This window comes from Amphiura filiformis, chromosome 1 (assembly GCF_039555335.1).
Source record: "Amphiura filiformis chromosome 1, Afil_fr2py, whole genome shotgun sequence".
NCBI classification, from domain to species: Eukaryota; Metazoa; Echinodermata; class Ophiuroidea; order Amphilepidida; family Amphiuridae; genus Amphiura; species Amphiura filiformis.
The window spans coordinates 99,503,394-99,526,039 of NC_092628.1; the positions used below are offsets into that span (position 1 = coordinate 99,503,394).

At 36.6% G+C, this 22,646-nt stretch overlaps 1 protein-coding gene across 1 annotated transcript in view; it reads right to left on the reverse strand.

Annotated features, from left to right (window-relative positions):
• LOC140159926 (uncharacterized) overlaps positions 1-22,646 on the reverse strand; it is an 84,435-nt gene that overhangs the window by 51,970 nt on the left and 9,819 nt on the right. Inside the window, exon 2 of the mRNA XM_072183222.1 lies at positions 749-1,052. Coding sequence (XP_072039323.1) covers positions 749-934 — 186 coding nt within the window. The 5' untranslated portion in view covers positions 935-1,052. The remainder of the gene's footprint in view (positions 1-748; positions 1,053-22,646) is intronic.

Sequence of the window (22,646 nt, forward strand, 5' to 3'; positions counted from 1 at the left end):
ATTGAAAAGTTGATTAAAACTGATTAAAGGTATTATAGATGATATTGAAGTAAATAAATAGGTTTCAAGTTAGTATTATTTGCTGAAAATTCAACAATTGTTGCTGCGGAAAGACATTTCAACATATCATTCTGTGACATTAAGTTGGAGGAGCATGACCTGGTGGTGTTTACAGTCAAGTATTGAGACAAATAAAGCGGACACGCAAGAGTAATGATAATGGCGATCTCAGGGCATGATATAAGGCCTTAACTCAAGAAACGCAAGACGTATTGGAAAGTAAATGTAATTGTTGGCTTCATTGGCTCATTTCCTATGTATTAATATCAAGAAGGACACATACATGCTTAGATGGCTAAAACTTGACGAATATGGCTCCAGCCATCCCATTCTCCCGTAAGGCCCAGTAAGCTGGAAATGAGGTATATCCAGCCACCTTTACCACGAGGACGAATCTAACGGTTCTTATACTACCAGGGGAATTCAAAAGACATCTATATTCTTTGGAATTTTTTTCCAGGATGCAAAATCAAAACTATTGTGTTCTGAAGGCAAAACTAAGATGTTTCTTGAAAGCAACAGCAACAGCTATCGTTTTACAAGCACAAACATTAAGGAATTTGTTGACGTTTCCAGCCCAATTAATCAAAAATCGAATATTTTTACTTTTATCCATATAAACCTTCAAATCAAATTTCTCGGATGAACGGATTGGCATGTTTTAGGAAGCCATTATGCGTATTCTCACCTTTGGTACAAAACTATTTGTTGTTTGTGTCAATCTGTCTGTTAATCCATTTGTGTCCATTTGTGCTCTTTTTCCTGCACTCCACCTATTGCTCCCTTTGAATGAGAATGTATTGTGTGCATCGCATAGAATACTGCCAAAGATTACAGCTATAAGCACGCTGGCAACTACGGAACAGTTCCTCATATTGGATTGCGGCAGGCAGGCAGGTAGGATATGTTTTTCAATTTTGTTCCTTTTATATTCTCAATTCAGATGCGTCCCCTTAGCAACACACTGAAGAAAAGGTTTGGTCAATGCTGACCTGTATTGGAAAGAAAAACACAATAAATGTAATGCCAGTATCGTTTTTATAGTGTATTTGTCCAATTAGATATCTTTAATAATGAAAATTTTGAATCTGTCAGAAATGATAAGAAATACACGTAACATCTATAAATAATGTCAGATTTAATAATCATATAAAAGAATATAGCTATTGAATTCTGAGCTATTCATTTCGCAATACTGTGACACTTTACAAAAATAATAATAATCAAGATACGAGATAATTGGGTTCAATTGGATCGCGATATACGTGAAATACGTTCAATTTGACAGTAATCACAACACCTACGGGTATTAGTATCGTTGGCGGGAAGGGGCAAGAAGGGCTATATCCCGGTGGCTGCAAAACTGTGGGTGTCCTGAGAAATACTTTACATACTATAGTACCCTCACTTGTGACTTCATGCGAGTGGAAGCAAACGATTTTAATCTTACAAATTATAATTCGCAGACAACTTAAAACTATGATTCCGATTTTATCTTTAAAATCCTGTTACCGAGTTTGGCATTTGCTCCCTTACGGTTTCAAACTCATAAAAACAAGGTAAAGAGATAGGGAAGGGGGAAGAGATAAATGTTGTGGGTCCCAATTTGAAAACCGTAAAATGTAGAGATATCCAATGCGAGCGTGTAACGAGCAGGACATTTTGCATATTTAACCGTTTCCAGACTTTTTTTCTAAGCCTTTTAGAACGCTGTATTTAAAAGGTGTCCCATAAATGTGTGCCAAAATTCGCCCCCCCCCCCTCCTTCGGCTTGCCCTTTGGCCTCGCTGAGATTGTGAAATTATAATTAAGGCAATTAAAATAAGACTTGTGCTTTCCCTGATTGATACATTTGGACATATGAAATCAAGTAGACGGCACTAGAGAACGTGGTACGTAAACGCGTGATGTCAAGAGTGCTGATTGGTTACACCGGCATCACGTGACATCGCACCATGTTTACGTATTACGTTCACGTTCAATCACCTAGTACTGTCTATTAAGTCAGGCCCAACGACAAGTACGATATGGGGGAATTCATTTTTTTCCTCGCAAGCTTAACGCTTTCAAGGGGTTATCCCAGATATGTCTATTTATATTCTGTCGAACCTTTTTTCTTATCTATACTTCCTAAGCTTGGCCAGCTCGCAGCATCCCTGTATCTATTTTTCATTTATCTGTCCTTGGATCAAATAACTCACAACATAAGCGACGATCATAATAAGAAACGAGAGAAACTATTTATAAACACAACATTCTTGCGTTCAATAACTGTATTATCAAAATGTTTCATCTGCCGATATCAGAATAATTGTTTGACTAAATGGAAAATCCAGACTGTTGTGATCACGGCGAATTTAACCGGCCTTGCGGTTTCCTACCACTCGGCTTGCGTTGACATTTTTATGTAAATCTTGACACATTCTTTATCACCTGGGCATAATAATTACGTAAGACTTTGTGACGGTCTCATACTTTCATACGCTGTGATAAACTATTAAAAATAGAACACTTTATAGATATTTTATAAGCTCAACAACCATGCCATCGAATACTTTATTTTGTAATATAACAAAGATTTTTTTTCAACATCCGTAGCTTATAAACCACCATGACAGTGGTGTTACATAAGTATCGCGTAATCACTGGCAGTCAAAAGACATCTACCACCGTGTTTATAAGCATTAACAATTTCACTCAGCTTTCACTTTCTCGTCCATTCACCTCATAAGTAAATCAACTTCACAAAACGTCATACACTCAATCACCTCATCAAAACGCTTAAATTAGTATCAACTTTCTTTGAAGAATGTGTCTTCAATCTTCAGTGGTTCAGAGCTACAGGCTATTTATGATTGAGTGGTTTGTAAAAAGATTCTCTTATCTTTCCACTCTTTATTCTTCTTTGCTAATCCCACGTAAGTGAATTGTAAGTGTTTTAAGTTTAATGTTAAAATATGTAAACTTTCATTAATTAAATACATCACGTACAGGTAATTATCAATTTTTTGTTGACCCTCATGAAATATACAAAGCGAGCGATAACGAACTCCTTGACGCCCGTATCATATTACGCATAGATATTACAAATATATCTCATGGAGCGGTAACGAAATACAAGCTAATACAAGCGTCTTAGAGCCGTTTTAAAGTGCATTTTGCTGTACAGGTATCCCGAACATAATGAATGGAATGAAAGTTATGCCTTTGTTAATGAACCTAGAAGCGAATATTTTAAAATCCAGCGTCAGAACGATCAAACGCAACATTATCTCAAAATCTTATACCTTCTTCACATTTACACTATCAAGACCAGATCTTGAAAACTCAATTGTCTAGTTTTAGTGCATGGACGACTATGGTTATCACTTCTTAAATACATCAAGACTTGTTTTCTCCCAGTCCGAAAAAAGGTGTTTATGTCAACTATACATTTCATCTGGTGGCGAAACGCATGCATGCCAAGGGCTTCAATTTTCAAACCACCAAACGTCATATCATTTTAAAGAAACATCAAAATATGTTATGTTTAATTTTTTTCTCGCAGGCTTAATAGCGCTTTCAAGGGGTTATCCCAGATATGTGACGTGTCATGTCAAGAGCAGACACTTTTGGGCAGGTAATGAATTTTGAGGTTTTTATATATCTTAAATATAGAGATATTTTGCTCTACAACGCCGTTTTCCCCAATGAAATCTGAGATTCCTAACCAAAGATATTGAGTTCGTAAGTTATGGTATTATAAAATTGGAAATTGAGATATCGGCCTTTAAAGATATTACTGACAATGTTGAGAGTAGGAATTAACTTGAAAAATGTCACAAAAAATACAAGATGCCATTTATATTCCGGTCTGAAACTATCAGACAATATTTTTAACATTAATAACATCACAAATTTGCAGCAAACCCAAATTGTGAAAAAAATCGCCCACCTTCAGATTTTTGGCTATTTCTCCATTTACGATCCTGCCCAAAAGTGTCTGCTTTTGACATGACACGTCATATATGTCTACTAGTATTTATATTCTGTCGAACCAATTTTTCTTATCTATTCTTTCTAAGCTTGGCCAGCTCACAGCATCCCTGTATCTATTTTACATTTATCTGTCCTTGGAATACCAACAAATAACTCACAACGTAAGCGACGATCATAATAAGAAACGAGAGGAGAAACTATTTATAAACACAACATTCTTGCGTTCAATAACTGTATTATCAAATTTTTTCATCTGCCGATATGAGAATAATCGTTTGACTTCTTCATATTTACACTATCAAGACCAGATCTTGAAACTCAATTGTCTAGTTTTACTGCATGGCGGACTATGATTATCACCTCATAAATATCTTGAGTGATCTTGTTTTGTTAAAAATAAATGATTTATCAAGCAATATTACAACAGCAAAGAAAACTACTTTCTTAAGACTGGTTTTCTCCCAGTCCGAATAAAGGTGTTTATGTCAACTATACATTCCTTTGGTGAAGAAACGCATGCATGTCAGGGGCCTCCATTTTCAAACCACCAAGTCTCATATCATTTTAAAGAAACATCAAAAAATGTTATATTTAAATAAATTATACCTCGAGAACAGGGGACGACAGAAAAGCTTCAACATCTAATTAGTATTATCATTACCTAGGGTAAAGAACAAGCGCACTCCAGAAAGGCCAACAGGTGATTTTATGGACATCAATTAAGGGCCATATTTACGTTGGTATGGGTTACAAAACCTGTTTTAACCTTGTGAATTTTGTCAGAAACTTGTATCTCGCAAACTTACGACGACATCGATAACAAAACCACGGTGTTACCTTTATTAGGTATACTTATATTAAGTTGCGCAGTAGCAGGTTCACATTTACACAGACAAAACCTTTAAACAAACTATAAAAAAGATAAGATAGAGTATAATTATGGTTTCGTTTTTACTTTATTGGCTAAAATATCACATTCCTTTAAAATGCGGTTTCAATAACAAAATCAAAACTAAAAATATCAGGAAACGTAATGTTGTTAAATATATCAGGTTAATGCAATTCACAGCAATAAATTGAGTTATACGAATACATATAGAAGAAGAAAACATTATTATCGACATATCAAGCCAATTACGCAGCAGATGTGGCTTACTGTATTATACTAGCAACACGTTGTTTTTTGTCCTGTGCTCATGTCACACGGTATGTATATGTATTTTAACTAAAATGTGTATTCTAATGATAGTATTTACAGTTTACGTTGATATTTTGTTTTCGTAATTTTAATATTCACCACTGTCTGATCACTCTTTGTGATTTTTGTTGTTTGTTTGAAATGTCAAAAAGTTTGCTACACAATATTAAGAACTGATAATACTAAGGTTTAATTTGCTGTTCAATTCTTCATGACAAATTTAAATACGATGTTTAGATGTGTAGAAATAAATAACAACTGCCAAGCTTATCCTGATTGGCATAGGCTACATCACATAATATGCAAATATCATATCTTTTGATTTAGTGACCATGCCCTTGGTTCTCTGTTTAGTGTTGTCCATAAGTCTTAATAGTTGTAGCTGCAGTATTATTTCTCATTTGTTGTATAACACCCACTTATTGTAGTCACAGCTAACAGTGATGTTCTGATTCTTTCCTCTTTTTACTATTTCCTTCCTCTGTAATTATGTTGTTCACAATCTGTAACTTACATGTGTTTTAAAAAATATGTAATATTTCGCCGCCTATTTAGTCAAATAAATAGTAATAACTTATTAATATAAACCACTTCCAAGCTCGAGAAGAATCAGGTGGTTGCTGATACCCAGCAAACACAAAAACGTTTTTAAAACGTATACGTGGGTTTTTGGTTTTGGTAAAAACCTTTTAATAACGTCAAATGTCGGGTTATATAAAGGTCATGGAAATGTTTTAAAACGTTTTGTTATTGAAAAATATTTTTGGCAAACGTTTTTGCCACATATTTTGTTAACACTTAAATAACATTATGTTAGAATATTTGCAGTAAGTTAAAAAAAATGTTTTTGAATGTTATGAAAACGTTTTATACCCTACATACCCTTTATAAAACCCGACAATTAAATGTTTCCTGGCAACCTTTTCCAACCTTTTGTGAATGATGTCGAAAACGTTTTGTGTTTGCTGGGTATATATCACAGCAGAGAGCCCCAACAAGGTTATCTATGCGAGTGAATAGCTCAAATCATCCTAAAAACAACAAAAAGAAAACCAACAAATGAAAATATCACATCCCTTTAAAATGTGATTTCAATACCAAAATCAAAACTAGAAATAGCAGGAAATATAATGTGCCACGTTGTTAAATATATCAAGTTAATGCAATTTACATCAATAAATTGAGTTATAAGAATACATATAGAGTAAGAAAACATAATTATCGACATATCAAGCCAATTACGCAGCAGATGCGGCCAACGGTATCATGGCAACGCGTTATTTTTTGTCATGTGCTCATGTCAAAATTGTGTATATATTTTTAGTCTATTTTAGCTGAGAATGTAGAACCTATATAATATTATTTACCATTCATGTTAATAACAAATTAAATACAATATGTAGAAATTTGCTTGACAGTTATTTCATAAGTAGCAACTGCTATTCTGATTGGCATAGACTACATCACATAATATGCTATTTAAAATATCACATCATTTGATTTAGTGACCATGCCTTTCGCTCTCTGTTCAGGGTTGTCCGTAATAAGTCTTTCTTCCTAGTAGCTTCAAATGTTATTTGTCATAACACCCACTTAGTGTAGTCACAGCTAACAGTGATGTTCTGATTCTTTCCTCTTTTTACTATTTCCTTCCTGTGTAATAATATTGTTCATCCTCGTTAACTTACATGCCTTTTGAAAAATATGTAATATTTCGCCGCTTCCGTAGTCAAATCAAAGGTAATAACTTATTTTGTATCAAGTAGTAAGACCGTCAACATCTGACAGCCAGATACTACATGACTTTGATTAAAATATATCAGGGCTGATTTAACACTGCTAAGGAGAACGCCCTCTATGATTTTCAAAAATCACACAATTTTTTATAATCTATATTGTAATGTACTGGAATAAATTAACGAACCCTGCAAAAATCAGGCTTTAAGTGCTGTATTTGTGACTTAATCTGAGATTTTTTAATGAAATGATGCTTTAACCCGTCGTTTTATTCATTCTTTCGAAATATTAGCTGAACACATAAATAGGATCGGCATCAGTACGATCGATGGAGCCAAGGCGCTGGAATTAAATAATAAATTTAGATAAACTTACATTTTGTGGAAAAGAAAATAATACAAATCTATATCTCATGGAAATACACCAACATGGCTTTAAGGTGGAGTAAACGTAGTTGATCTAATCTAACAATGTAAATGCTGGGATTCAAAACTGAAGTACCGGTTTATTCCTATCCTTAACCGAACCAAACATCAAAAAACCCAGGTGGTGAATGACGTGCATTCTCTAAATTCAGTAAATTTTCCATCGTCAACCGTGTAATTAATGGGATTACTTTGAAATTTTAAAACGCTTGAGATATCACAAACAAATAGGCCTATGTTGATGAATAATATAAATACAAGCTAAAACCGTTGGGGTTCGATAATGAACCCCACAAAACTAACCGAGTATATGGAAAATGCCATATGCACGCGCGGGTATCCCACGTGATGCGATTATGTCATGATGCAAACGGTCACATGGTCACAGATAGCTTGGCCTGCCAGGCTAGACCCTTTGACAAGCTAGGCCCGGGTGTGGCACCCGAGGGGCCGGGGGTTCAAAACTTCACCCGTGGAAAAAAGTTTTCTCTTCCTCTTCCTTCTTTCTTCCTTCCTTCTTTCCTTCCACCTCGGCAAAAAACAACTGGGGCGTTAGGGTTATATAAACCTTACTTAACAATCCCATCATGTTTGTGTACAACCAGTGAATCCAAAATATTATTTGTTTTTCGTTTCCCTTTTAATGGGGAAATGTTTCCAGAATCTTCAACAAAGTCACTAACATAACATTTCCAGAGCGTTGGTTTGCACTCAATAATGGATGTATATTTTCCCAGATCTCTAGATCATACGATGATCGACCCACTATTTATGGTTAAGGCGCCTTATTTGGGGTTGGGACTGGTTTATCTGAGGTGTACGTCCCTTATCTGGGGTTACGGCGCCTTATCGGGGTTTAAACTGTCATATCTGAGTTTACGTCTCTTATCTGGGGTTAAGGCGCCTTATCTTGGGTTTAGATGTCTTATCTGAGGTTTACGACCCTTATCTGGGGTTAACGACCCGTATCTAGAGTTTGGGCACCTTATGTGGGGTTTAGATGCCTTATCTTAGGTTTATATTCCTCATTTAGGGTTAAAGCGCCTTATTTGGGGGTTGGACTGCTTTATCGACGGTCTACGTCCCTTATCTGGGGTTACGGCGCATTATCTGGGGTTTAGATGCCTTATCTGGGTTTAGACTGCGATATGCTAAGATTAATGCATCTTAGCCACAGGTAAGGAACGTAAACCCAGGATAAGGCCGTCTAAACCACAGGTAAGGTGCCTTATCCCTAGATAAGGGATGTAAACCCAAGATAAGGCAGTTTAAACCCCATATAAGGGACATGAACCCCAGATAAGACGGAAATGACACATTTATGCTTCTGCTTTCATTCAAAAATCACATTTACGCTCTACCAAAGGGGGGCCATCTTGGATTTCTGGGCAAAAAATATTTTGTAACGTCAAATTAATGTCAGATTCGGATTTCTTGGGGTCGACTTACCGGAAAAAGTGTCTTTGTACACGATTTTAGGTAATCTGGTTCAAAACTTATTTTTTTCAAGATGGCGCCGGCGGCCACCATCTTGGATTTCTGGGTAAATATGAGTTCGTAATGTCAAAGTAATGTCAAATTTGAAATCCTTGTGGTCGACTTATCCAAAAAGTGTCTTTGTACACGATTTAAGGTCCTCTTGTTCAAAACTAAATTTTTCAAGATGGTGCCGGCCACCATCTTGGATTTCTGGGTGAAAATGATGCCGTAATGTCAAACTAATGTCAGAATCGGAATCCTTGTACTCGACATATCCGAAAAAGTGTCTTTGTGCATGATTATAGGTGCTCTGGTTCAAAACTTAAATTTTCAAAATGGTGGTGGCAGCCATTTTGGATTTTGGCCTCTAGCGAAAAATGCCGGGATTTTCGCGAGGGACATGGTGGCTATTTTTTTCTAAATGGTCCATAGAAGTCGAATCAATCGTCAAACCTTACTAGCCAGAGAGTGGTCACCAAAGTGAACTTTTTCCCCTAACTATAAGCGGTGCGGTGGGACAAGGACATGGTGGTCACTGCTTTAGGTTACACCCCCTACTACCCTCACATAGTACTGTGCATGGCCACATGGCTAAAATAATAATTATATGCCCCGAATAAAAAGCAGTCAATATTTGTTTTATATACCAAATCTAAAGATTATTGTCATCTGTTTTGGTTAAAAGCATCGATTTTGGAAAGAGAAATTAATAGTTTCAATGCGAACGGCACAGATTACAATCTGCGATTTCCGCGTAATTATAGCGCGCGCAAATATTAACTCGTGCGTAATATACAAATATTGACTGCTATGAGGGGCATGGTTAATATTATAGGCCCAAGGTGATCTTAAAACCATGCTATGACCCGAGGCGCAGCCGAGGGTCATAGCATGGTTTTGAGATCACCGCGGGCCTATAATGTTAACCATGACCCGAATAAAGCAGTCAATGTTTGTTTTATATACCGCATTATAGATTTTTGTCATCCGATTGGTTAAAAGGCCTATTTTATTGTTCATAGGCTAATGGTAAAATTTACAAAGAAAGTTTTTCGTTATGAACCGATCGCGTCACCGCAACTGGCAGGCAGCGCGTTGGCGCCGCGTGCGTAATGCGAACTCGCCATCTCGCGCGTAGAGTTTGATCGGGACGCACGTGAAAATGACTATGCCTAGGGAATAGTCTTTTTAAAAGACTATTGCCCGGGGAATAGTTCAGTTTTTACGTAATTCTTAAAAAGGAGGGCATAGCTAATTCAATGACTGCACTTTTAACCAATCAGATGACAGGAATCTATATATGAGGTATATAATATCATTTTACGCTGGGAACAACGCACACGCAGAACTATGCCCGGGGAATAGTTACTTTTGCGGGCATAGTCAAAACTATGCCCGCTCTTTTAACCAATCAGATGGCGGGAATCTTTAGATGAGGTATATAAATGCCTTGATATAACAAAAGAAAACAAATTCAGCATCATCAATACCCAAATCTACAGGACTGAAGTAAAAACCATGGTGTTTTAAGTGCTAAAACTCCGGAAACATCGGGCTTTTGCGATGCATTTCCGATGTTTGCGTGGGATCTTGATCCTTGCGAGCAGTCTATAAGGTTACTTATGACGCAGTTATGTATATATTGTCTATCTAATTTAATAGAAAAAATCAAAATCTACAGGACATTGTGGTCTTTAGTACCGGACACAAATACATTCTTGAGAGTAATGCTTCTACCAGGTCTGACACGAAAACATGATACTTAATTAACTTCAAACGATAATACCTTGCAACCTATATACAAGCATGATATTTAATAGTATTGCCATTAGAATACCCTTAGTGTATCAATACACAAACTGACGGACACGAATAATTCCTTCATTGCTCTTACTAGAACGTGTAAAAACTCACGCAGCAGCAAAAATGTCTACAAGTCGTATATGTGACCCGGCAGCACAAAGGAGCCGTAAATTCCCTAAATTGTATTCTGAGTTACGGTGTAAAATGTGTACGAAGGTCATATTCATCGGTAACTTAAGCTGGCCCGACATCCGTCTCATTTCGATAGTCAAAAACTAATCAATAATCCTATTGTTGAAGTGGATAATAAGCTTCTACCTACTTTTAATAGCTCTGGTCTTTGTTTGCTTATATTGCTAAATCCTGTTCAAGTGGTGGGTTACCAGGCATTGTATTTTGTACAGGTATGCATAACCAACAATTAACAATGAGAGAACTTTCTTAAACCTCGTTGACTTGGGGATGATTTGAAATGACCGCCAATTATGACTGTTTGATATTTATTGCCAACAATGTGGAAAAAGAGACACATGTAAAAACGTAAAAGCTATAATGTTGTTGAAGGAGCAAAGTTTAACAAACCATAACCCCGCTTCTGGATATCGTTTGAAGTCAAATGATATACCATTTTAAGTTTATGATGTTTATTTTTAAACACGAAATAAAACAAAATTGACCGGGGAGGAATTTACGGCTCATTCGCCGTGGACGGTCACATATAGCTATTATAGCTCATACCAAGATCAAAGTTTTAAAATCACTCGTATTTAAAACAGTCAATTACACGGAATTGGTCACTACGAATTGATTGATTCTTCTAGTGACCAATATAAGCAGCAACATAAAGAGGCCACTGAGCAATGTTGAGTGATCCACTAAAAATAAATGTTGGTATTTACACAGCGCCTTTGACATGTGAACATGTACCAAAGCGCTTTACATTTATTCCGCCGTCGTTAGAATATGTCAGCTGCCATACAATGCCCAAGGCATGCTCATACCTTTGGGCGGCGCTCAATGGACAGTATTCATAACAGCTCCCCATTTCACACCTGGGTGGAGAGGAGTAATCGAGATAAAGTGCCTTACGCAAGGGCACAACACGATGGCGTCGCCGGGGATCGAACCAGCAACCTTCCGATTATGAGTCGTAGCCCGTTCCGCTCGGCCACCGTGCTCCCTACCACACAATATACACAAAAGAATTGGAATGGTAATTCTAAGAACCTAATTCATGAAAGTCGCTTCAAAATTGGTGTGTGAAATTATTACAGTCCGGGTGTATGAGATTATTTCATGTTTGCATTTTGCCAACAAATAAAAATCCGACGACAGAAACTTCTGTAATAAATTTTGCATTGGAACAGGTAAAATTCACATACAAACTGTTTGGCGCAATATGGCAGACTTCAGAAGCGTTAGGCTTGAATTGTTTCATTCGCATTGCTTCTGTATGATTGACTGTTGACAACTTAGAGCTAGACCAATATTGTTGCTCTTCACGAGTAAATGTTGTGATTGATGTACTTTTGTTACATTTCCGGGTGCAAAAATAAGATAGTGGTATCAAAAGTATTTAAAGGATGAATTTGAAACTCACTATTGAGTAAATTGTATCTTGATGTTGCTCTGTTAATGTAACATTCCTGCGGGTGAAATGACCTCATCAAAATAATTCAGGTAACCATGTAAGTGTTAGAACACATCGATCCTGTAATTAAACCCCGTAGCAATTTAGAAGCAGAAGGGAAACAACAGACTCTCAAGTCTGTCAATGTTGATCAAACTTTTGCAATGGCCAGACATTCAAAGAGCCATCAAGAGTGCTAAATAGCCCAGAAATGACACTGTTAATAGGCAACTTCAAGTATTCACACATTAAAAGGTTATTGCAGCTGAATTTTGAAATGTCTTGTAGATATGTTGCTTCAACAAAACAGGTTGCTGACGTCAGTATTCTTTTGTTTTAGCGAGTACGGCTTAGGCGACACACTAGTCACGAATGTTCAGTTTAATTACCTCAGTATACCCATGACAAGCTGCGCAGTATCCTGACACATTATGTGTTTGTTTTATTGTTTACAGAACCAACAATAAGCTTCTTACTGCATCAGTGAATGATGTGTTGGAAGTGGCACCTTTTATGCACCAGACATTTTGGGCAATAATCATGATAGGTTCAAAGCAGAGAATGTTTAAAGGTTCACTGTTTGGAAAAGTCGAAAGTTAGTCGATCCCATAATCAGTCCCAGACAACACTAAATAAGGCAAGACTTTTGACCTTGGATTTGCAGCAGCGTGTTAACTTTAAAGGGATAACACTAATTGAAGATTGAAGATTGTGGTTAGCTAATGAGAAAATGAATTACATTTTTATGTGTGGACTATGCACGGTATAAATAATAAATAAATTTCGGAATTTATATAGCGCTTTTTCCAGAGGATTCAAAGCGCTGTAATTTCGCTGCGTGGTGAATCATCACAATCAGATCGCATCAACTAGGCTAGTTGCAGCCGAACCCGGCGCAAACCTATCCGCACTTAGATTGTAACATCCACCCATTTTAATGCAGCTCCCCAAATTCCATTGGGTGAAGGAAGTTTTGATAACGAAACAACTAATCACCAATTTTGAAAGCAGGAGGAAACCGGAGATCCCGGAGAAAACCTGCGAGAGCGAGCATGGATCGGGATAAACCAAGTGCACATGAGTCCTTGGGCCGCGCCGGGGCTTGAACCCGGGACCTCAGTGGTGCAAAGCGAGAGAACTATCGCTGCGCTAACTCGCCCTCCCAACTCGCGGTATCAACAGCTGCTATCCGTACGATAGCGCTGATGGGTTAGCGCCAAGAAAGTTATTAACCTCCCGCTTGAAGCTCAGCCGAAGTTTATGTCTTTCAATTTCGCGATGCATAATAATACTATTGAATGGGCAATTGATTATATCAATACAATTAGTATACAGCAGTTAACTTATGCAGTGATTGATTTTCTCGACAAGTCATTGAATTTAAGATATTAACCTTAATCGTCAAACTAAAATACTCAATCCAGCAATTAATGAATGTCGTTTTATTATAACTGATGCACTTGAAAGTATATGACGGATAATTACTTCGCAAAAGTGCATTCGTGAAGATACCGTGGAGTTATTGCATTTAGCTTCCGAGCCTAACGTGTCTCGAGCTAAATGCAATAACTCCATGGTCTCGTGCGACTGTCTTGACTCATACTGCAGTTACTGTCCGTTTTCCTATACACAATACACAGTGCTCTCACCATTGACGCGTGACCCCTACAAATGATGTATGTTGGGAGAATGGACACTTGCCTAGTTAACATCACTGTGTGAAAAATAACCAGCCAATATTTTATTTAAACTCCAAAAGCAAATATATTTCTCTAACATGACCTAAAATTACAGCTAGGTTAGATGTTCAGAAATGGTCGCACTTTTGTAAAATATGAGTGAGGGCAAGGCATAGCTAGCCAACTCCCCGTGTTATTTGAATGGAGATTTGACCGAAAATATTGGTATCGGACCGCTCACTTCTGAAGGATGCCACAAAAAACCGGTAAAAGCTACATTTAAATTATTCTAAATAGGTTCTAGAAAATAAAGTTTTGTAACATGTCCTAAATTTTTAGCTAATTTAGGTGTTTGGAGAGGGTCGTACTTTTGTGTTTTAGGAAGGACATGTAAACGACAGATAACACCAAAAATATGAAGAAATTATTTCTAAACCGTGTTAAGTCAAAAATCATTATGTTGCTCATTTTCAAGAATGCTGGTTTACAAAAAGCACGACATTGTCTGATTTCGTGAACAAAGCCACACATAACATTGTTTCCTTTCGTTTCCTTTATAATCGGTTACCCAACTGAAGCTATGAATACCAGCTTTATTGCGATATCGCACATGAAAACAGTCACTTGTGCACAACCAGAGAAGATCCGATTTAATCAGTTGAGCTGTTTCAATGAGTGTTATCTTGGTTTAATAGCTTTTAATGGGGTTAAGTCCTGCAAAGGTCGAGATGAATTCTACTGTAGACATGACTGCATCATGTAATGCTTTGTGCTCAGATATCATTATCGTAATACTACAAGGAGCAAAAACATTTATAATGATGTTTAACTATTCCTGAATGAATGACAACATAAGGGATCAAATCCAACAATACGGGGCGGACCATATTGGAAACCCCACCCAAACCACCCAGACATTGTTATAGACAAGTCAATTTATGTCTGAACTAGGCAGAATTGGAACTTCACACTCAATGACGTCACCGAGTGTGACTTCACCGACTTCGGTGTGTGATGTCACCTGATCAGGTTGGTCTCTAGCCGTTTCCAAGAAAACATTAGAGCTAACAACATCAGCTGATGACTAGGAAGTTCCTCGAAAGAGCTCCCGGTAAGCGAAAATAAACAAATAGTGTTGAAGTTTAATTTAAATTACTTTCATATTATATTATGACGCAGGTTTTTAGCCTTACAATTTCGGGAAGCGGATTTGCTCCGATGATTCCTATAATTGCGTTTAGGACTGTATCTCTCCTTGTCTCTGGGTTCATGTTCTTGTAACTGCATTTTATTTTATTTTAATATGATTTGAATATTATCTACCTGCTAGAACAAAAATATCGAATGTTTTGTAAGCAACCAGAACATCAGTATTACGAAACAATAATAGATAATAGATTCACATTTTCTGTGATTAAAAAACCGACCAACCCACTTGACCATGTGTGTTGTCAAATGGGCAGGAGTGTTAATTAATTTGCGATGACTGTAACAATATGGCTGAATAGTTATACACCCTATATAGACACAAGTGTGTAAAAATTTGAAATGGGTTCTGCTGATCTTACCAGACGAATACAACAACATTTAAGTGCAATGGTCATATGATTCAAAGTTGATCTGTATCGTTATCCTAAACCCTGGCAAGGTACTCGATCCAAACAGAGAACGCACACACCGAATGGTACCATTATTCAACCCCTTGGCTGCAATGAAATATTATCTATTTATTTATACAAATATGGTGTTGAATCGACAAGTTGACTACGCCCCTAGTTGGCTAGTTGTCGTGCCATGCGACCGACCTCTTAGGTATCCCTTGGGTCTATTGCTATTTGATCTAGTATCATTTTGTCTAATTCCCGTTTAGTCTATAATCAATTGGCATATTGCCAGAAAGGCTAATTACTAAATAATCATATAGTGTAAGGTATATTTGGTCTAATATTGTTTGGTCCAATAACCAGCATGTCTACTAATATAACTATATAGTCTAATATCCATTTGGTCTAAAAAGTTTTGAATAACCATTTGGTATTTTAACCGTTTGGTATAATAACTGTTAGGTCAAATAACAGTATGGTCTAAATAACCAGTTAGTCTAATAATATTTCGTCTATTTGGCAATTCGTCTAAAAATTGCCATTTCGTCTACTGCTGGTTAATATGGGCTGTAAATATGTTTGAGATAAGCACAACAATTAGCGTGTTTCTACTGAGCAGACGGTTGCGGGTTAATTCGAGTGAATTCGGGGTGATGCGAGGAATACGCGGTAACGGCCCCAGCAGAAACAGATCGGGTGAAGGTTAATGCGCGGTAATGCGAGTGAATCCGTCAACCACCTATTGAGGTGGTTAATAGTGGTTAATACGCGGTAACGTTCGCAGTAGAAACAGTACGGGTGACGATTTTGCGGGTGACACCGGAAGTTAGCCTATCACAATACAGTGTGAGCATTCAAAATTTGACCTTGAAAGGTCACAAAAACTATTTGCTGGACTTCCGCCTTCCCTACTAAATATGTGGGTAGCGAATTGTTACCCTGCATTAACAGCGCAGTAGAAACGACCCAGTGAATGCGAGAGGATTGAAATGCGGGTGAAGGTGAATTCGCGGTAATGCGAGGTGCTCAGTATAAACACGCTAAATGAGACGACCACGTCTATAAACCAATGTATCAAATCGTATGCATTATTCCCAGTAAGTCTAGTAGAATTATTGTTTATTATTGTTTATTAATGTATCCAAAAAATTTAAGAAGACATATGCGGCCTGCAGGTATTGTATACAATCTAGTTAAAGTGACATAAAGTGGCATTTTGTCCTTCTCTTCCTAGTCTTTTTAAGGTTAAAATATCATATCATGCATCACTACAGGGGTGCCACGGGTGCAGGGCATGTGCCGGTATGAGTTATGCCATTCCAACATTCCAACAAAATAGTTTTTCCTGTTTTTGTCGTTTGCATATGAAGTGATATTAGACTAATCGGTTAGTAGACCAATTGTTTCGTAAACTAAATGCTTCTTAGACCAAATGGTTTGTAGATTTATTGGTTATTAGACTAAATGGTTATCAGACCAAATGGTTACCGGATCAAATGGTAATAGACCCAAGGGATACCGGATCAAATGGCAATAGACCCAAGGGATACCTAAGAGGTCGGTCGCATGGCACGACAACTAGCCAACTAGGGGCGTAGTCAACTTTATTGATCGGAAACGACCGACCTTCTGGGTAAACATTTGGCCCATGTGTCAATAGTATTTACCATATGGGTTATCAGCGTAGGAGTGTTGTTGTCACTCTAAAGAACTGGAGAAAGAGAAGACGAAGATTATACATAACAGATACAGTATCACAGATAATCTTGGACCGTCGTTAACAACCTTAATAAGTCAGATTATCATAACGTGTCTCACCACTAATCATAGGCCTCAGTACTTACAATGCCAAGAGTGTGAATAATGCAATAAGTAATAAATTAATGGTGTATATTTTACTTAAAAGTATCTTTCCCCTATTTGTTTACGCAAAGAAATACAAAAGATGGTCAAAGAATCATAGAATTTTCTACCACCACGTTCCTTATCCGTTTCTTTGTACTCTCTTCTTCTGAATGATCATTACTTATTAGAAATTTCTAATTTTACCCTTTTCCAATCAGCAAACCCTTAATCAATATCTCATTGGTATCGTTAGATTTTAGTTGTATACATATGGCAAAACAGGTAATGTTTATAAATCGAGGTTTTGATCCGCATATTTTAGCGGCATTATGTAAATGAGAGTAGGATTTTCATTAAGGTGGCAGTAGGTTCTTCTACTATTTCTTAGCATAACGTTTCTTATTACCTAGTCATCTGCTCATGCAAAAAAGAAAAGGAAGATAAAAATTACCAGGGCTGAAATATAGCCTGTAGCTAAATGAACCTTGTAACCCACTTAAGTTGAGGAGAACCTTTTTACGCTCTCGAAATATATAACATATCCTCCTACATCAAGGTAATAGCTGATTCATCCATTTAGTCTATTTTCAATGATACCTGTTAGCCAGAAAATAATCAGCATTAAAAAGAGTTATATATCGATATTGATGCTGCAATTCTTGTAAAATCAATTCTAAAGTACTATGATAATCTACATACATTCCTTGCTTCAACGTAGAATGTAGCTGTAGTACGTAAAAAATCAAATTAGATATTCAATAGTTTAACCATCAATGTGAGCAACTTTTAAACGAATGCACTTTGAATTTTGGTGTAACGTCTCCTCGAAGTTGTATTTTCTATAAATAAGACGACGTATATCGGGCCCATGCCAGGTGTGATTGAAACAATAGATTAAAAAACGTTTTCATTTTGTTTCATTTATTAATGTGTCTTCTTTCTTTGTTTCTTTTTTTCTTTGTTTTTTTTTTCTTTCTTTGTTTGTTTGTTTCATTCTTTCTTTCGTTCTTTCTTTCTTTCGTTCTTTTTTTCTTTTATTATTTATTTCTTTTATTTTTAGTTTAGTTTATTCGTTCTTTCGTTCTTTCTTTCTCTCTCTTTCTTTCTTTCTTTCTTTCTCTCTCTTTCTTTCTTTCTTTCTTTCTTTCTTTCTTTCTTTCTTTCTTTCTTTCTTTCTTTCTTTCTTTTCTTTCTTTCTTTCTTTCTTTCTTTCTTTCTTTCTTTCTTTCTTTCTTTCTTTCTTTCTTTCTTTTATTATTTCTTTCTTTTATTTTTTATTCTTTCTTTCGTTCTGTCTTTCTCTCTCTCTCTTTGTCTATATCTTGTTTTTGCGCGCTTAATACAGCAATTAGGTTTGATTATTGTTTATAGGCAAAATATATTTTAAAAGAGCACATGGTTGAAATCGTCCCAGTAAAGTATTTTCTGAAGCCAGTCGGCGGGAACTGCTTACATCATGTACATCGGGCTATCTAAAAACCTATGATAATTAGAAGTAAATAATTGCACAGATAATACCGGGCCAAAGTGATGCACATGGAGAAAATCTTTGACCGTTGGTCAACTGACAATTGACCCTTGGTACCAGTAACTGATCAGAAGTAAGTTCTGTGTTCAATACTATTTTACTGCCATTTGAACGATCGTCCTAGTGAAACACATTTCTTTGGGGAGTCTGATCTAGGATGTCACGTAAGTGCAAAAACAATCACAACAAACTGACAAAGCAAGAACAATAAGGTTTAAAAAGACCCAGATTAAAGATAAAATTCCCATTAAACAAAAGAAATAAGTATATAATGCATAGCATGACAAAAAAAATCACGTTTTCTACAATTATATTATTATGTCAAATACTCTTGTGACATAAGTGGTGACAACGGGTGTTAAATGTTACACCGATGAATTAATACAGAGCATTCTTCACGTTGGCTGAACAGTCTTTGCGAAATGATTTAATAAGTAGTTTTTGTTTTGACAGCTGATACATCGGTTTCTGAGATGTATAATGTATAAATCCAAAATCACTGTAGTACCGCTGTTTTGTATTCAAGTTTGTGTCTTTCCGATTCTCGTGCTTGTCACTTTGAATGTCATATTCATATCATGCGGAATAATTTGCACATTCTATAGGAAATAATAAGTCCACAAATTCGAACATTTGCCTTTCTGCTGATCGGGCTTCAATTTCCAATTATGTTTAATTTTAATGATCTATATTAAAACAATATTGTCAACGTAAAAAGGAAATGTCATAACCTCTGGAATTAGATTGCCAAACCGTTATACATACAGATCGTTATCTCTGGTTCGTGACGATTTGCATGAAATGATGATGATGATGATGATGATGATGATGATGATGATGATGATGATGATGATGATGATGATGATGATGATGATGATGATGATGATGATGACTTTATGGAAAACAGTACATGTGCAAATCTTGTGACGAAATAAAACAAAAATATATTTCACTAGTATCTCCCACCTCAAGCACCATACAAAATGTTTCATAATTATGCATGATCGATTTCTCCAGAGTATTCCAAAAAATACCTCCGATAATATCTTAACTTACGAGAAGTGTTTCAACTGTAAAATCTGTGATAAAATGTAACGCTATAGGCTGAATACATTGATTGCAAAATCAAAACATTTGATGTCTGCAAACATAAGCTTAATCTCTCCCATGTTACGTGACTATATCATCACACTTGGGGATGGTAAAATAACACTTGAAGAGCTACTTGTAGATGTATACACTCGATTAATTTTGAGACCATTAGCCGAATGCTTAATTATGTCATCCATCTTAATAAAGAAATCGGGTAATTGATGCAAGGCTTGCAATAAATAATAATTAAGATATTTGGGGTAAAGGTTGTAGTAAATTATTTCCGCATCACGTCAAAAGGGCATAAGTGAAAAGCTATATTGGAATATTACGTTGCGTTAGCCGTTAAATTGCCGTAGGTATTTTCTTTTATGAGTAAATACCAAAGTACACGTTGCCTTTTATGTATAGTAAGAAGTATTGCTACTATAATAGACTCCATATTACATTGGAGGGTCGGAATAAGGTTGAAGAACATTGGACCTCAACCATTTTCCGAAATATGTACTGGTAGCCAGAATGGAGGCTAGTCATCATGCAGTTATTGTTAAGGGTACTTGCCCATCAATTTCATTCAGGGGCGTGTTTGAAAAACGGCACAGCGCATTAGTAAAAAGAATAAAAAATACTAAAATTTTCACCAGGGTTCGAACCACTGCCAAGGCACTATGAATGCTAAAGATGCATAGGCTACTCTGCCACGGTGACTGTGTTTAATATTTGGCGATTTTCAAAGATATACATATCAACAAGTTTCTAGTGATACAGTCATAGAAAGACATATGACTTTACTTGTCTGTTTGTTTTTCATTTAATACAAATTAATTTTGATGAATTGAACTGGTACGACTCTTAGGACTCGTGATAAACGACGATTATTTTTGTAATAATAAAATGAAAACGCTGGGTCATTCACGACGTCATTTGTAATTCATGTCAAAACCTGGGGAGGACCACACACATCCGTGTATACGTGCGCAATCGATACTCAATGATCCAGACAATACCATTTGAATATACCGCCCTTATGTATGCACATGCTTGACACATCTTGTCACTTGTGGGAAGATATACGTACCGCTGCGCCAACGTGCCCCTAAACGACATGGCTACTTAATATAATTTCCTGAATATTGGATATTTTTATTGTCCGAATTTGACGATAAAAATGGTCGAATTAAGATACGGGGATTTGTATACGGGGATCTGTGTTTACTGGAATATGTGTAGTTGACATGTCAGCAACACGGCACCCACTAACTGTTGTTCCAATTGCTTCCCTTGGCTCCTGGCGAAGGATCTCATAATACCCTAACCGTTTAAGTACAAGGTGTCCCATAAAAAGGTTACATGTAGAAACTGAACCGCATTTTGTGATGGTACAACAAAACAGTGTCATGTTTTCCGATATTATTTATGTATCCTTCTTGTAACTGTTCGCTAAGTTTCAATTCCGTATCTTAAATGCAACTTAAATTATGAGCGCAAGATGACAGGGGTGTCCAGAGTGACACGCACACCTTTGTTTTCAGATTTTTTCTTTATTACTTTTATGTTTCTCTTATTTTTCATTGTTGCACAAAACAAACATATTGGATAATTAAATATTTTACATGAAAATAAATCAGTTTTAGAGCTTCTTGACTCTTGGTGGTGACAAATAAAGGGAAATGGTCATTAGAGAAGAGCACGTTTTTGGTGAAAGCAGTTCTGCACGCTGTATTCATCAACATAGTGAAATGAATAACAATCTTTTTCATTTAGGCCTTGTTTGGATTTTGTTAACTTAAAATCGCTGCTGTTTGTTTTTACATTCCCGACTGAACTCTTGAAATAAAACTGAACAAGTTTTATTCTTTGTTTATCAGAATAAAATACTGCATCTGCCATGATATAGCTGGACCTACTCAAGTGCCCCGCCAAATGCACGGTGGCTGTGACGGTGGTATAATGAACCTCGCGTTACATTATGTCACTCAAAGAGCTTTGTCAGGAATGCCTGGAATGCGGGCTAAGTACGTAGGTTGTGAACTTGATATTCACAGGGGTACTAGTAGTGGGTACGTAGATTATGTCATTTTTTGGGACACCTGGTATATCAGTTGATGTTTCAATGGTCAAATAAACACACCACTTTTACCTTCAATACCTAGTAGAGAAATATCATTAAGAACAGGGCATAACTTGTATTGGTTTTTACTTAAAAGTACTTGACTATACGCAAGAAACTCAGAGTCCCAAACAACTTTTCCGTACCATAGTGGCCACATGGAGCTCTTGCCAATGTTAGAACTAACACTAACTAAGCACCACACATTCCTAATGTACCAAAATCTTACATGCAGAAACCACATTTTGACACTCCAGATTGATTTAGATTTGATGGTATCGTGTAGATGAAACTCACAACCTGTTAACAGTTAGTGACTGAAATACCAACGCCTTGTCTTCAATACTAAATTGTAACAACCACTTTAGTTATATGGATGCGTATTAAATTAGCCAAAGCCAAGAAGCATTTGGTCCAGTGAGTCGGTTTTTGCCTTCGGCGTTGTAACGACAGTAATGTTTAGGTCGTTCATGTCTTA